This window comes from Mixophyes fleayi, chromosome 6 (assembly GCF_038048845.1).
Source record: "Mixophyes fleayi isolate aMixFle1 chromosome 6, aMixFle1.hap1, whole genome shotgun sequence".
NCBI classification, from domain to species: domain Eukaryota; kingdom Metazoa; phylum Chordata; class Amphibia; order Anura; family Limnodynastidae; genus Mixophyes; species Mixophyes fleayi.
Genome location: NC_134407.1, coordinates 127,659,804 through 127,675,997, shown reverse-complemented (window position 1 = coordinate 127,675,997; position 16,194 = coordinate 127,659,804). Strand labels below are relative to the sequence as shown.

Sequence of the window (16,194 nt, the reverse complement as noted above, 5' to 3'; positions counted from 1 at the left end):
CTTGTGTGTGATTGGTAAATACCCAACATTCTTTTACACCAATTGGCAGATATTGATGTATTTCAGTATAGCCCTACAGGGTGTTGTGTCGCATGTGTATAACACATCATCTGTCCCATGATTTCTTGTGTATAAAGTAGTCAGGTAATGGATATGCAACAGTGTATTTATGTGAGCAGGTCTAGAATAACGATTTTTGTCAGCACAATCATTGAGTGATCTTCACTATCAATTGTTTTAATTTAAGTATAATACAAGATGTATTTTAATGGTTGATGTTTATAGCAGATGTTTTTGGTTAGTTTTTATTTCAGTCATGTTTCAGCATATACATTTTTCCGACTATTTTCTGGTAAACTGCTTTGTCATTCAAATGTGTGCAAAAGATGGGTGTTACTGTTTTTCTTCCATGATATGAACTTTCGTTTTCTGTCTTCATTCATTATAGGAACTATGTAGTCATGTTCAGCCTCCACATGCTATGATGTAACCATTTGATGTACTTTTTCTGTCATATGAATACAAATTGTTCTATTATATTAGGTCATCCTATACAATGAGCAGGGTATGCAAGTATGCTCAGAAACCAGCAACTGAATATTCCCATTACAATTTATACCTTTATGGACCGATAAAGATATAACATAGATGCAAGGTGCAATTTTTCAGCGGTCCTTGCTTCTGCTCTGGTTTTTTTTTCATATATATGTATATATGATCAGAGAGCTCTTCCATTGTCCTTTCATCAGCGCATACAAGGCTCTGGGTTCTTGTGCCACTGAAGCGAATACATGTTTGCTCAACTCTGACTAATTTTACTAGTAACAGACACAAGAAACAATGAACATCATAAGTTTTCTTGTGAATCCCCCACTGCACTGAAAATCAATCATCTCATTTAAAGTTCGATACGGGATACAGTTCTTCGTACCACAGGATCCACAAAACCTGGGCAGAAAGCTGCCGACACTGATACAGTCCTGGAACTCCAGTCTGATTGGATGAGATGATAGTAGTGTAGGGACACACGCTGCTCCACCCTACAATGGAAATTCTTTATTAGGGATATCTCACAACACACATTTCCCACAATTTATTTTAGGTATCTATAAAGCAAAATGTTAAAAATAGAATAATTACAGGGAGAGATCATCTCCAGGTTAAAGAGTTTTTCTCAAGACGTTTTATTCAGTTTAAAACCATTGTTATGGTGCATAATTCCCTTTTTTGAAAGGTGTATTTGGTGTCCTATTCCCATAGCATCAGAGCTGGTCTAGGCATAGTTTGATGATCTGCCATTGAGTGAGACCCTAAGACGAATGTTCAAACTCCAAACCTTTTTCTCTGTTAAAGAACTATTTTAAAGATGCTAACAATGACATGCAGATTAATATTATAATGGTGTGCAAGATACACTAATATGGCTTATTATAATTGTTATATTCAAAGTGGACCTGAAACTTGAAACTCCAAACCATTTTCTCTCTTAAATAAAACATTTCAAGTGGATCTGTCACCTACACAGAGAGGAAGCAGCCATTTTATGGGCTGAAATATTAAGCATGAAAGCTATAAATTCACTAGGTACCACTGGGAACCAGAAAGCTCATAAATGTAACTCAGACCTTGTGCTTATTTGTTAAACTCCATGCATATTACTTATAAAGTGCCTTCATGATGTCCCTGGTTCTTAGAAAACTGATAAGCAGCATTTTAATGCAGCCACATAATGTCTCCCTGCACTGTGTTTAGGTGTCAGATCCACTTCCTGCGTTGCCTAGTAACAATTGGCAGTGGTTCTGCGCATTCATTCTGAAAGTTTCCTGCTGAGGTCATCAAGAAACGCCCACATAATTGTGTTAATATCCAGCCTCTGTATCTGACTTTTACTTCTATGTTTTGGTCTTGCTTGTGGACTTCTTTTAATACTGTTTAACCAATTGGGACCTTGCTTACAGATTTTGCTATACTGTGTACTGACCTTGGACTTGCTACAGTCAGGGCCGGATTAAGACACTGTAGGCCCCTGGGCTAGGGGTACTGTGAGGCCCCCATTTTTCAAGCGACTTATGCCTAATCCGATATTATTGGGGGCTCCCCAGTAATATCGGATTGGGCATAAGTAGTTTGAGCTGTGTTCCTTTTAATTAGAGATGGTCACTGACCCCCGTGTTTTGGTTTTGGATTCGGTTTTGGATCTGGATTACCGTCGTGTTTTGGTTTTGGTTTTGGTTTTGCAAAACCGCCATTGCGTGTTTTGGTTTTGGTTTTGGTTTTGTTTGGTTTTGTTTTGCTATTTTTTGGGAAAATCCATGTTTTTGGGCCTAAATTAACCCAATTTAGTGCTCCAACTGTTTTAGAGACAAGTAATCTAATTGTTGAGGTAATAAATCATCCAAAAAAACAGTTTAATTCTTCGTTGGTAGGCCTATTCTACACACAAAACAGATTGTCTTCCTCTCCATCTATGCATATTGGCAATGCAGCCATCGTCTTTGAATGTATATTACACCCTACACTTATAGTTAAATATGTAAAGAAATGGAAAAAGCCAGTTTGGTTTCTGTCTCTCAAGGCCCCCCTCCACTTGTATAAAATAGCAAAAAATTCAGCCATTATAGACTGTACAATATTAATTGACATGGAGAAAGCCAGTTTGGTTTCTGTCTCTCTAGGCCCCCCTCCACTTGTATAAAATACTAAAAAATTCAGCCATTATAGACTGTACAATATTAATTGACATGGAGAAAGACAGTTTGGGGTCACTCTGTCTCTCTAGGCCCCCCTCCACTTGTATAAAATACCAAAAAATTCAGCCATTATAGACTGTACAATATTAATTGACATGGAGAAAGCCAGTTTGGTTTCTGTCTCTCTAGGCCCCCCTCCACTTGTATAAAATACTAAAAAATTCAGCCATTATAGACTGTACAATATTATGAAAAATGGACAAAGCCAGTTTAGGGTCACTCTGTCTATGACACCCTACCCTTAAGGATAAATTGCCCTAACAGCAGCCTTTCAAGATGGTATGTGATATGGAAATGCCACAAGTCCCTTTCCTCTTTGGGGGTAGATTGCACCCTACACTTACATAGAAAGTTTTAAAAAGATGTTATCGGCATCATCTTCAGCTTCATCCTCACCCTCATCAGTGTGTACGTCATCATCACAGACTATCAATTCATCGCCGCTTGAATCCGCCATTAGAGAACAGTCAGTGCTTGGATGTCTTGGATGGTGAAGGCCTTCCTCGTGGAAGATGTAGTTCATTTTTATAAACATCATTTTCTCCACATTTTTGGGAAGTAACCTTCTACGGCGATCACTGACTAAGTTCCCTGCTGTGCTGAACACTCGTTCAGAGTACACACTGGAGGGTGGGCAGCTTAGGTATTGCAAAGCAAGTTTGTACATGGGTTTCCAAATGGCCTGCTTTTCTTCCCAGTAAGGAAAGGGACTGTCTGACATTTCCATATCAACTACCTCTTGAAAGTAATCCTCCACCATCCTTTGCATGTTTATACTCATATTGGATGGACTTATGGGCAAAGTGACACATTTTTTTGAAAAATCCTTCAAACCAGCCCAGATGTTAAATTGTTCTCGTCTGCCCCCTGTGTCTTCCCTGCTTCTTTTTTGGAAATTTAATTTTTTACGAGCAACAGCTTGAGAAAGTGAAGGAGGACACGTCGTCAAGCCGAGGCCCAGTTCAGCGGCCAACTTGCTGAGCAATAGCTCCTTGCAAAAGTTCACATCTCGCTCATTTACAAGTAAAGACTCAATGTAGGTTTTAAACCTTGGATCAAGCACAGTGGCCAAAACGTACTGATCCGAGTTCAAGATCTTAATAACTCGAGGATCATTGTGAAGCGAATTAAGTACTTGATCGACAAGGCCAACATACTTTGCTGAATTACTTGCTTTCAGCTCCTCCTTCATTTTCTCAAGCTGCTTTTCCAATAGTCTAATTAAAGGAATGACTTGGCTCAAACTAGCAGAGTCTGCACTGACCTCACATGTCACAACTTCAAATGGTTTCAGCACCTTGCACAGCACTGAAAGGATTCCCCACTGTGCAAGAGTGAAATACATCCCCCCTCCTTTCCCAATGTCATGACTTGTGCAATATGCTTGGATGGCTTTGCGCTGTTCCTCCATCCTCTGAAGCATGTACAGGGTGGAATTCCACCGAGTTACCACCTCTTGCTTAAGTTGGTGGCAGGGCAAGTTAAACTGCTCTTGGAGCTGCTGTAATCTCCTACATGCTGTGGCTGAATGCCTGAAATGGCCTGAAATTTTACGGGCCACCGAAAGCATCTCCTGCACCTCACGGTTATTTCGTAGGAAGCTCTGCACCACCAAGTTGATGGTGTGAGCAAAACAGGGAATATGTTGGAAATCACCCAGCTGTAATGCTCGCACTATATTGTTGGCGTTATCTGAAATGACATACCCTGGGGAGAGTCCGAGTGGTATAAGCCATGCATCAATCACATCTCTCAGTTTGCGTAACAAATTGTCAGCCGTATGCCTGTTAGTGAAGCCGGTGATACAAAGAGTGGCCTGCCTGTGACAAATGTTACGTAGTGGTGTACATGCTGCTGCTGTTCCTGCTGGTGAAGGTGAATGACCAACCCAGTGGGCTGTCACAGTCATATAGTCTTTGGTTTGGCCACTTCCACTTGTCCACATATCTGTGGTTAAGTGAACAGTGGGCAGAATGGCATTTTTCAGCGCAATCTCTACATTTTTACACACTTTTTGGTATAGTTGTGGAATAGCTTTACGGGAGAAATGGTGTCGCGATGGAATTCTGTAACGCGGACACAAAACCTCAATTAACTGTGAAAAACCAGCTGCGTTTATTGTGGAGATTGGACGCAGATCTAACACTAACATTGCAGCCATGGCGTCTGTGATTCGCTTGGCGACTGGGTGACTGCTGTCATATTTGCTTCCCCTCGCAAATGATTGTTTCACAGTTAATTGCTGAAATGTAGGACTGCTCATTTTATTCACCTGCCTCTGGGATGACGATTCACCCCCAGCAGCAGCAACAGCAGCAGCAGGACTAACGCTTTCTTCAGAGGAATCAATAATAGTGCCGGAGTCATCCAGCCTTAAGTGGGATGCCGGGCTAACTCCGAGCGCTACTGAGGATATTGATGAGGATGGTGTGGTGGGTGTATTTTGTAGCCGTCGGTATGTCGGTGAGCGGAGGGTCTTAGCTGATGAGGGAGTGCTTGTATTCTTTTGGGAAGAACTTTCAGCTTTTCCCAACACTTTGCCATGAACTCTCGTTAGATGGCGTAACATAGACGAGGTTCCAAGATGGTTAACGTCCCTCCCTCGACTGACTGTGGCTTCACATACACTACAAATGGCTATACAATTGTTGTCTGGATTTGGGTAGAAATAATTCCACACATAAGAAGTGGATTTTTTTGTTTTATGCCCAGGCATGACAATGGCCTTTTTCTTGTCACGTGCCAGAACTGCTGCCACTGGTGCAGGACTTACACAAACAACCTCATCCTCATCAACATCCTCATTAGCGCCCTCGTCGCCTACACAAATCTCCCCCTCATCCTCTTCTAATTCCAAAGTGGCATCCTCAATTTGGGTATCACCGGCTACACTCGGGCTATTAAGGCACACATCAGCAGAATGCTCACGATTAGACATCCCACTGTTGGATGGACTCTCCACAGGGATTGTTGTCATTTGTGAATCAGAGCAAATATTCTCCTGTAATGCCTCACTGGTATCTTGCAGCTCAGCTTTGACGCGTAACAGTAGTTGTGCACCAATTGTAGCCTGGGTAACTTTTTGGGATCTGCCACTAATAGCCAAAGGTGAAGGCCTCATTCTCTCTTTGCCACTGCGTGTGTAGAATGGCATGCTTGCAATTTTTTTTTTATCGTCACTTAACTTTTGCTCAGTTACACTTCTTTTTCGCTTCAATACAGTAAATTTTTTTTTGGTTTTTGTTTTTTGCACTAATTTGAAAACACTCTGTTGTTTGACATCGCCTTGGCCAGATGACGTACTGGGAACACTAACATCAGGACTGGTGACAGAACCTGGTTGCTCATTTAGATCATATGTGGACTGCTTTGAATCCATTCTGAGCGCAAACCACTGAGGAGTGCTAAAAATTATTGAGTAGATACTGCTGACAGATATGACTTTTGACAGCCAGAAATATTAATGCACAATTAGGGAGGACACCCCAAAAACACTGAGGAGTGCTAAAAATTATTGAGTAGATACTGCTGACAGATATGACTTTTGACAGCCAGAAATATTAATGCACAATTAGGGAGGACACCCCAAAAACACTGAGGCGTGCTAAAAATTATTGAGTAGATACTGCTGACAGATATGACTTTTGACAGCCAGAAATATTAATGCACAATTAGGGAGGACACCCCAAAAACACTGAGGAGTGCTAAAAATTATTGAGTAGATACTGCTGACAGATATGACTTTTGACAGCCAGAAATATTAATGCACAATTAGGGAGGACACCCCAAAAACACTGAGGAGTGCTAAAAATTATTGAGTAGATACTGCTGACAGATATGACTTTTGACAGCCAGAAATATTAATGCACAATTAGGGAGGACACCCCAAAAACACTGAGGTGTGCTACAAATTATTGAGTAGATACTGCTGACAGATATGACTTTTGACAGCCAGAAATATTAATGCACAATTAGGGAGGACACCCCAAAAACACTGAGGAGTGCTAAAAATTATTGAGTAGATACTGCTGACAGATATGACTTTTGACAGCCAGAAATATTAATGCACAATTAGGGAGGACACCCCAAAAACACTGAGGAGTGCTAAAAATTATTGAGTAGATACTGCTGACAGATATGACTTTTGACAGCCAGAAATATTAATGCACAATTAGGGAGGACACCCCAAAAACACTGAGGAGTGCTAAAAATTATTGAGTAGATACTGCTGACAGATATGACTTTTGACAGCCAGAAATATTAATGCACAATTAGGGAGGACACCCCAAAAACACTGAGGTGTGCTACAAATTATTGAGTAGATACTGCTGACAGATATGACTTTTGACAGCCAGAAATATTAATGCACAATTAGGGAGGACACCCCAAAAACACTGAGGAGTGCTAAAAATTATTGAGTAGATACTGCTGACAGATATGACTTTTGACAGCCAGAAATATTAATGCACAATTAGGGAGGACACCCCAAAAACACTGAGGAGTGCTAAAAATTATTGAGTAGATACTGCTGACAGATATGACTTTTGACAGCCAGAAATATTAATGCACAATTAGGGAGGACACCCCAAAAACACTGAGGTGTGCTACAAATTATTTAGTAGATACTGCTGACAGATATGACTTTTGACAGCCAGAAATATTAATGCACAATTAGGGAGGACACCCCAAAAACACTGAGGTGTGCTACAAATTATTTAGTAGATACTGCTGACAGATATGACTTTTGACAGCCAGAAATATTAATGCACAATTATGGGGGACACCCCAAAAGCGCTGGGGAGTGCCAAATATGAAGAAAAAATAATAAACCTCTATCCTCCTCTCTGCACTAGCGATTTTGGTTAGAGCAATTGCAAGAACAATATGGTATTCTCTGTCCCTGCTCTAATTAGCCTATGACTACACCCTGCTCTCTCCCTCTGTCAAATGGCGATGGATTGCTGTGGAGGCGTGTATTTATAAAGTTGAAGTATCGCGAGAACCGAGTCCCGAGATCCGACGACGTCACAATGACGTTCGGCCTCGATTTGGATTCGGAATGGGCGGGAGAGTACCGAGCTGCTCAGCTCGGTACTCGGATACCCAAAGTTCGGGTGGGTTCGGTTCTCGGAGAACCGGACCCGCCCATCTCTACTTTTAATATACCAAATCAGTATTCTCAAAATGCCAAAATGAAGTAAAATACAAAATTTTATTTTTTCATACAAGGTTACTTATAAAAAAATAAATATCACCCCCAAAAGTGCACACTTTGCCAGCAAGCCCCAAAACCCCGCCCTGCAAATATCTCCCCCAACACTGCACACTGTGCCAGCCAGCCCCCACCCCCCCCTGCAATTATCGCCCCCAAAAGTGCACACTTTGCCAGCCAGCCCCCAAACCCCACCCTGCAAATATCTCCCCCAACACTGCACACTGTGCCAGCCAGCCCCCAAACTCCGTCCTGCAAATATCTCCCCCAACACTGTGCCAGCCAGCCCCCAAACCCCGTCCTGCAAATATCTCCCCCAACACTGCACACTGTGCCAGCCAATCCCCAAACCCCGCCCTGCAAATATCTCCCCCAACACTGCACACTGTGCCAGGCAGCCCCCAAACCCCGCCCTGCAAATATCACCCCCAAAAGGGCACACTTTGCCAGCCCCCAAACCCCGCCCTGCAAATATCTCCCCCAACACTGCACACTGTGCCAGGCAGCCCCCACCCCCCCCTGCAATTATCACCCCCAAAAGTGCACACTTTGCCAGCCAGCCCCCAAACCCCCCCTGCAAATATCTCCCCCAAAAGTGCACACTGTGCCAGCCAGCCCCCCAACCCCCCTTGCAAATATCTCTCCCAAAAGTGCACACTGTGCCAGCCAGCCCCCACCCCCCTCTGCAATTATCACCCCCAAAAGTGCACACTGTGCCAGCCAGCCCCCAACCCCTCCTGCAAATATCGCCCCCACAAGTGCACACTATGCGTGCCAGCCAGCCAGCCCCCCCCTTGTAATTCTCTGCACCAGCCAGCCCCCAACCTCCCCTGCAAATATCACCCCCAAAAGTGCACACTATGGTGCCTGCCAGCCCCCCCCCCCCCTTGTAATTCTCTGCACCAACCAGCCCTCAACCCTCCCTGCAAATATCGCACCCAAAAGTGCACACTATGGTACCAGCCAGCCCCCCCTTGTAATTCTCTGCACCAAAAAGACAATGTCTGAGCCAGCCAGCTTACCACTGTGTTCTTCAGTCAGCTCACTCCCTGCTGCCTGCCTGCTTGTAGTGTCCGTTCCGCGGCGCGCACCTATCTCCTTACTGAGGAGATCTCGTGAGTGTGAGACTGTCTCACTCTCACGAGATCTCCTTAGCAAGGAGATTAATGAGCGCCGCGGACCGACCATTGCCAGCAGCCTGTCAATGGAGGTGAGTGACGTCACCTTCATTCAATGTGAGTCGCTGCTGCTGAGCACTTTCAAGGGCCCCCTGGATCCCCGAGGCCCCTGCGCTGTAGCCCAGTTAGACCTCGGGTTAATCCGGCCCTGGCTACAGTTTAACAGTTTGAAACTTTGTTTACCAACTTTTGAAAAACTGTATACCGACCTGGCTCTGGTCAATTGGACTTGCTATTGTTTAACCCCTCGGTACCTTGCTTACAGACACTGTTATACCGTGTACCGAACTGGCTCTGGACAGTTGGACTCGCTACAGCTTATACCTCTTGGAAGTCTCCCAACTGACCTTCTGCTATATTAGGTATCTATTTAGCTTTTATTGTTAACCACTTGGAGCTTCACTTTTTTTATATTACCACCTTGTAGACCAATTCGGCTGGGAAACTGAACTGTGTCTCTAAGTGTGAAAGATCAGTTCTCATTGTTTTCTCACATCTGTGTCTGTACCAGAAACTACTCTGCTGAAACCATCATCTCAGCAGCTTCTCAAATCACTTCCCAGCCAGCTTCATCAGGAAGTCCTCTCTGATCATCCTGTTTCCAGCCATCAGAATCCATCCACTGGAGTAGGATAACAGAGTTTGTTTTCTTATTGCTACCATTATACTCGATACAAGTAGCTGCAGCTAGTATTATTTAGCAACTCAAAAACAAGCAAAATGTAAATATAGAGAAAGGACACAATAAGTGGATATGCAGGTGCAAATTAGGTATAATATTATATTTTTACTTAATTTACTTTATTACACCTAACCTCCTTTTTAGAAGGCAATACTGAGTAAAATGAATAGATTCAAATGAATCAAGTGTTTGCAATATTGCAATGATGTTTAGAGGTTCATCTACATCAAATACACAATTGTCCTAATCATGAACAAAAAACTCCAGAGTTCAAATATGCAATTTCATGCATAAACTGGCAACTTAAAGTCACATAGAATCAGTCTATAATGTGATAATTCTTCACTGTCCAGTATCAATCAGCCTGAATCTGTGTAGCAATCAATCCCTCCTGATGTCCCCTTCTCTCATCCGTCACTGAGTTACATACATGAGATAGAGAAAGGTCCAATAGTGAAGTACGTATTTAGAATTTATTGATAAAAGAGCTTAGAGTCAAACTCACATTTGGAATAAAATACATTAATTAGTGTTTGTCTTCTGCCAATAGCTTCCGTTCAGCAAACACTTGCAGCCTCAGTCTGACACGGTGTTCCATGTACGCTTGAATTGCTCAGCTAGCTGTCAGATGATAGAGGGTTTCCGTGATGTAAATATACAACAGTATCACAAATAATGTTGCCAAAGGGAATAAATAAAATAAATACATTCCTGATGCTTCCAATCCTACATTTCCTCAATTCCTTATGATAAATATGTATCGTAATCATTCTGGGAGCTTGTTAGCTGGACCTCATAGCTTGACCTCATTTTATCCTCTTTCCCCAATACAAGATCCACTTCCTTTTCTAATGAAAATATATACATCATCATAATACGACTAATAGTAGGTGAATGTAATAAAAAGGTGCATTATATTGTTATGATATCATGTAGTAATGAACGCACCATCTTTCTAGATATTTTCATTGTGAACATTACAGTAGAAACACAGGCGTATTTTAATCCAGTGGATTTCAATATTTTCATTTCCTTCACCAGCAATCGCTATCGGAACTGGCTTGATAATATCGCTTGTGGACAATTTACTTGTATACGAAAGAATTGCTAAGATATAGAAAACTTTAGGAAACAATGGGAAATTTTAAAATCCCGCTTTAGTGAAAAGGGATATAGAGAAGAGAAGATTGACAGAACATATGAATCGGGGAGAAATTTTAGAGTACAAAGAAAAAAAGAAGAAAAAAGGACTGAAAAAGGTGTAGGTGCAGAAGGAAGTATCTGCATCCCATTTGTATCATAGTACTTGGAATCGGCGAGCGATATTAAGAAAATTATCAAAAACAATTGGCACCTCCTCCGGAAGGATGAAATTCTCTCAAGAATTCTCCCAGAGAACTCTAAGAACTCGTTTAGAAAAGCTCCTAATATAAAATAGAAACTGGTTACAAGCCATCTACCGAAGATCCATGAAACTTGGCTACAACGGTAAACAAAAGACTTTTGCACTACAACAATTGTGCCGCACGCAGGAATTTCTGGGGTCCTGAACACAAAACCAATAATGCAGTTTACATCCAGAGAAACAAAGTCTTTGATTTAACGGAGAGACTTACATGTGATTCCAAGGAGGGAGGGGGTGATATATCTAATTACATGCCCATGTGGACTGCAGTATGTAGGCCGGGCTTTAAGAAAATTGAAGAATAGGATGAACAAACATATAAAAAATATTAAAATAGGGATGGAAACACATAATTTATCAAATAAATTCAAAGCATACTGTGACAGGATTGACTTCCTATGCAACCCTGTCTGCGCTGCTGGTGACCAGCTGGGCTTACCTTGCCGCTGTCCCCTTTTGTTATCCCAAATTGTTTCCCAATAAACGCAATAGGAGGAGCTTTCTACTACCACCACAAGGCTCCTTCGCCAGCACCTAGAACCGGGTCCTTCTGGATAACTTTCACTGCTAGTGTACCCCCTCACTGGGCACCTGGGCTGGTACCCCTGACCTCTTCCTTTAGATCAGGGTTGCTGTGGATGGTATCCCCTGGCCTATCATACTGCTGATAGGGCAGTACCTCATTTTCACCAAACCCTAGCAACAGCCCTTGATTATGTGGCTCCAGCGAATATTTATACTTCACGTTGACTTCAATGTCAACCGTGGCACACTAAAGGAACACAAAATTTTCAAAAACTTTCCCGTAAAGCAGAACGTCACTGACTTAAATCTAAAACCTCTAATGATTTCCTCACATATACTTCTATCTACCATTCCCATTGAAATACTCGGGACACTGCAAAACAATTATACTACCAATCTTTCATCTATTCTTCAAACCCCAAACGTCTGTTTAACACATTTAAATCTCTTCTTAACCCTCCCACTGCAAACCCTCCGACTATTATCAGTGCCCAGGATCTTGCTTCCTACTTCAAGGACAACATTGAAAAAATCTGTCTGGAAATTGTATCATATTTCTAGACAAGCAATTGCTCTATTCCTTCCCAGCACCCTCTGACACCCTCTCTTCATTTGATCTCACAAATGAAGATGAAGTATCTACACTCTTCTTATCTTTCTACTCTACCTCCTGTCCTCTTGGTCCTATACCCTAACAAACAGGTATATCCCTGCTCCCTGTGCTCATTCCACTTCTAACTGAAATCTGTAATCTAGCTCTACTGGTATCTTCCCGTCATTATGCAGTGATTATTTCTTTTCTGAAAAAACAAAATTCTGACCCAAACTCTCTCTCAAATTACCGTCCCATCTTTTAGCTCCCATGCCCCTCCAAGCTTCTAGGGAGACTTGCCTACACTCGCCTCACACGCAGGGCCGGATTAAGGGAATGGAGGCCCCCCCCATGATCCGAGCTGCCCGCGCCCCCCCCCCCACCGTGATACGAGCTGCCCACGCCCCCGCTTCCCCCCCCCCCGCACTTACCTCCTTCTCTGGCGCGCTGTATACTCTTTACTGAGGAGATCTTGTGAGAGTGAGACTCACGAGATCTCCTCAGTAAGGAGACTACAGCATGTCAGAGAAGGACCGCAGTGAAAGTGCTCAGCAGCACTGATCACGCCGACCGATCAATACTGCTGCTGAGCACTTTCAAGGGCCCCCTGGATGCCATAGGCCCCTGGGCTATAGCCCAGTTAGCCCTATGGTTAATCCGGCCCTGCTCACACGCTTCCTTTCCGTAAATAATCTATTCAGTCAGGCTTTCGCTCTCAACACTCCACAGAGACTGCATTGACTAAGGTTGTCAATGATTTGATTACTGCTAAAACTAAAGGCAATTACTCTCTTTTAATTCTCCTGGATCTCTCTGCTGCATTAGACACTGTTGACCACTCTCTTCTCATACAAATGCTACAATCCCTAGGTCTTCAAGACACTGTCCTTTCCTGGTTCTCATCTTACCTATCTAATCACTCTTTCAGTGTCAATTTCTCTGAATCCACCTCTGCTCCGCTTCCTTTATTAGTAGGAGTCCCACAAGCCTGTGTGGTGTCCCGCTTTTTTGACTGTCTGCCTGCGATTTCAACTTAGATGTCCTCTCGCCAACTCGATCTCAATCTTTCAAAAGCAGAGTTAATAATATTTTCACCCACCAACAGAAGCATACCTGATATTTCTATTTCTTTTGACAACATGACCATAAATCACACCCCTAGGTGTGATGCATGACTAAGAACTTGTTCCCCACATTGACTCTATATCTAAATCATTTTACATACATCTAAAAACATTTCCAAAATATGCACATATCTGACACAATACACTGCTAAAACATTAATTCATGCACTTATCTTTACCTTCATTGACTATTGCAATACCCTTCTTATTGGTCTTCCCCTAGACAGACTCAAACCCATACAATCTATTTTGCATGCAGTGATCAGACTGATTTTCCTTGAAAATTGTTATTCCTCTGCAGAGTCACTCTGTCATTCTCTACATTGGTTGCCTGTTTTTTACTGAATCCAATATAAATTTATTCTACTAACGTACAAGGCCATCAACAAAACTGCACCAACATACATCTGCCCACTTGTCTCAAAATATCTCCCAATTCGACAACTCCATTCTGCACAAGATCTGCGTCTCTCATCCACTCTCATTTATCCTCCCATTCCCGTTTACAGGACTTTTTTCAAGCTGCACCCTCCTGTCACGACCGCCCAGCCTGTCCCAGATACAGCAACCCGAACAGCTGACCATGACTGGTGTCACCTTAGTTACTTAGCAATGAACACACCTTTCCTGCCACCACAAAGAATTTATTAAGGTGCCTTTACATTCACCAAACCAGTTATTAATATTTCGCACTTTAATCACATACACATGTAGCATGAGCCTCCCTGGGTTTCGTAAGTTCACAAAGAATCACGGAGAACACGCTAGATTAAATATATTTCATCTGAAAAATGTTTCCAAGGCTTAATTCCAAAAAATGTTAATAAGAAAATATACAATAAATTTGCACAAATAAATTCTGAGTCACTACTCACTAAATGAGACCTGGGGGTAAATGTATCAAGCTGAGAGTTTTCCAGCGGGTTTGAAAAATATAGCAACCAATCAGATTCTAGCTATCATTTATATTTATCATTCTACAAAATGACAACTAGAATCTGATTGGTTGCTATAGGCAACATCTCCACTTTTCAAAGCCGCCGGAAAACTCTCAGCTTGATACATTAACCCCCTGGTGTGTGAGGGAACACAGTTGTGGAAAATTGGACATTTCAGTCTTGATAGACACGCTCGTGCCGCTCAGATATACTACATAATCACCACACCTCCCTTGCAAAATAAGACTTTCCTCTGGTCTACAAACCTTCAAGCATTCATCACGCTTATAATATTCCTCATCCACCCTCTTAAACTCACTAGGCTACTTTATTACCACCCTTTATACAATTCACACACGACAACAACCTTCTGACCCCAGGCCAACATTGCTCTGTGACTGGATCACATAACATACAAATCACTTTTCATCCTTTGCAATCTGGCTGGACCAATAGGCAGTATGTAGATTTAACCTCATGTATCTGACTCCTAATGTCATAGATTGTAAGTTTGCAGGCATGGCCCTCATACCTCTTTTTCTGTTTTATCCAGTATTGTTTATTACAGTTTGTCCCCAATTGTAAAGCGCTACGGAATCTGTTGCCGCTATATAAATAATTGATGTTGATGATGTATATATTTTTATTAGAAGAGGTAGTGGATATTTAATTAGGAAAAAAGGATAAATGAGGTCCTGCTAACAAGCTCCCAGAGTGATTGCAATAAATATTGTATTTATTTTATTCACTTTGGTAAGATTATTTGTGATATGTGTTATATATTTATATGTTGTATGCACTCGTTGTTTTAAGATTGAATTTGGAGGCATATGTATAATTTTCAAAAAAACTGTAAGAAAGAAAATTCTGATAGAAATTACGTATAATAATATTAGAGATGAGCGCACTCGGATTTTGTGAATTTGAGCCCACCCGAACCTTTCCGATCCTAGTCGGATCCGAGACAGATCCGGGTATTGGCGCTAAATGAAAACTTGAAACCGAGGCTCTGAGTCATAATCCCGCTGTCGGATCTCGCGATACTCGGATCCTATAAATTCCCCGCTAGTCGCCGCCATCTTCACTCGGGCATTGATCAGGGTAGAGGGAGGGTGTGTTAGGTGGTCCTCTGTCCTGGTACATCTCGTGCTGTGCTGTTTAGTTCTGTGCTGTGCTGTTTAGTTCTGTGCTGTGCTGTGCAGTGCTGTGCTGTGCTGTGTTCTTCTGCAGTATCAGTCCAGTGGTGCTGTGTGCTGTGTTCTGTCAATTTTGAGTTCAGTGGTGCTGCTGGGTCCTGTGCTGTGTCCCGTTCAGTCCAGTGATGCTGTGTCCTGTGCTCTGTGCTTCTAAGGGCATAGTTATTTCCCCATTATTCCCAAGTGTTTTAAAAAATAAAAAAAAGTTATAAAAACACACTAAAAAAATAAATTAAAAAAAATAATAATTATAACTAAATTTGCAAAACCAATCCAGCAGTATAAGTCCATTGGTACTGTCTGCAATATTACCAAGTTCACACATTCTGCAGTATCTTGTGCTACATATAATGGAGACCAAAAATTTGGAGGATAAAGTAGGGAAAGATCCAGACCCACTCCCTCCTAATGCTGAAGCTGCTGCCACTAGTCATGACATAGACGATGAAATTCCATCAACGTCGTCTTCCAAGCCCGATGCCCAATCTCCTAGTACAGGGCATGTAAAATCCAAAAAGCCCAAGTTAAGTAAAAGTAGCAAAAAGAGAAACTTAAAATCATCTGAGGAGAAACGTTGCCAATATGCCATTTA

The 16,194-nt window shown here is 42.1% G+C and overlaps 1 protein-coding gene across 1 annotated transcript in view; it reads right to left on the bottom strand.

Annotated features, from left to right (window-relative positions):
* Positions 1–247: 247 nt before the first annotated feature.
* The window catches only part of LOC142160389 (CCN family member 5-like), a 38,063-nt gene continuing 22,116 nt past the window's right edge, over positions 248–16,194 (bottom strand). The window contains exon 5 of the mRNA XM_075215295.1: positions 248–1,040. Within this exon, the coding sequence (XP_075071396.1) occupies positions 819–1,040 (222 nt within the window). The 3' untranslated portion in view covers positions 248–818. The remainder of the gene's footprint in view (positions 1,041–16,194) is intronic.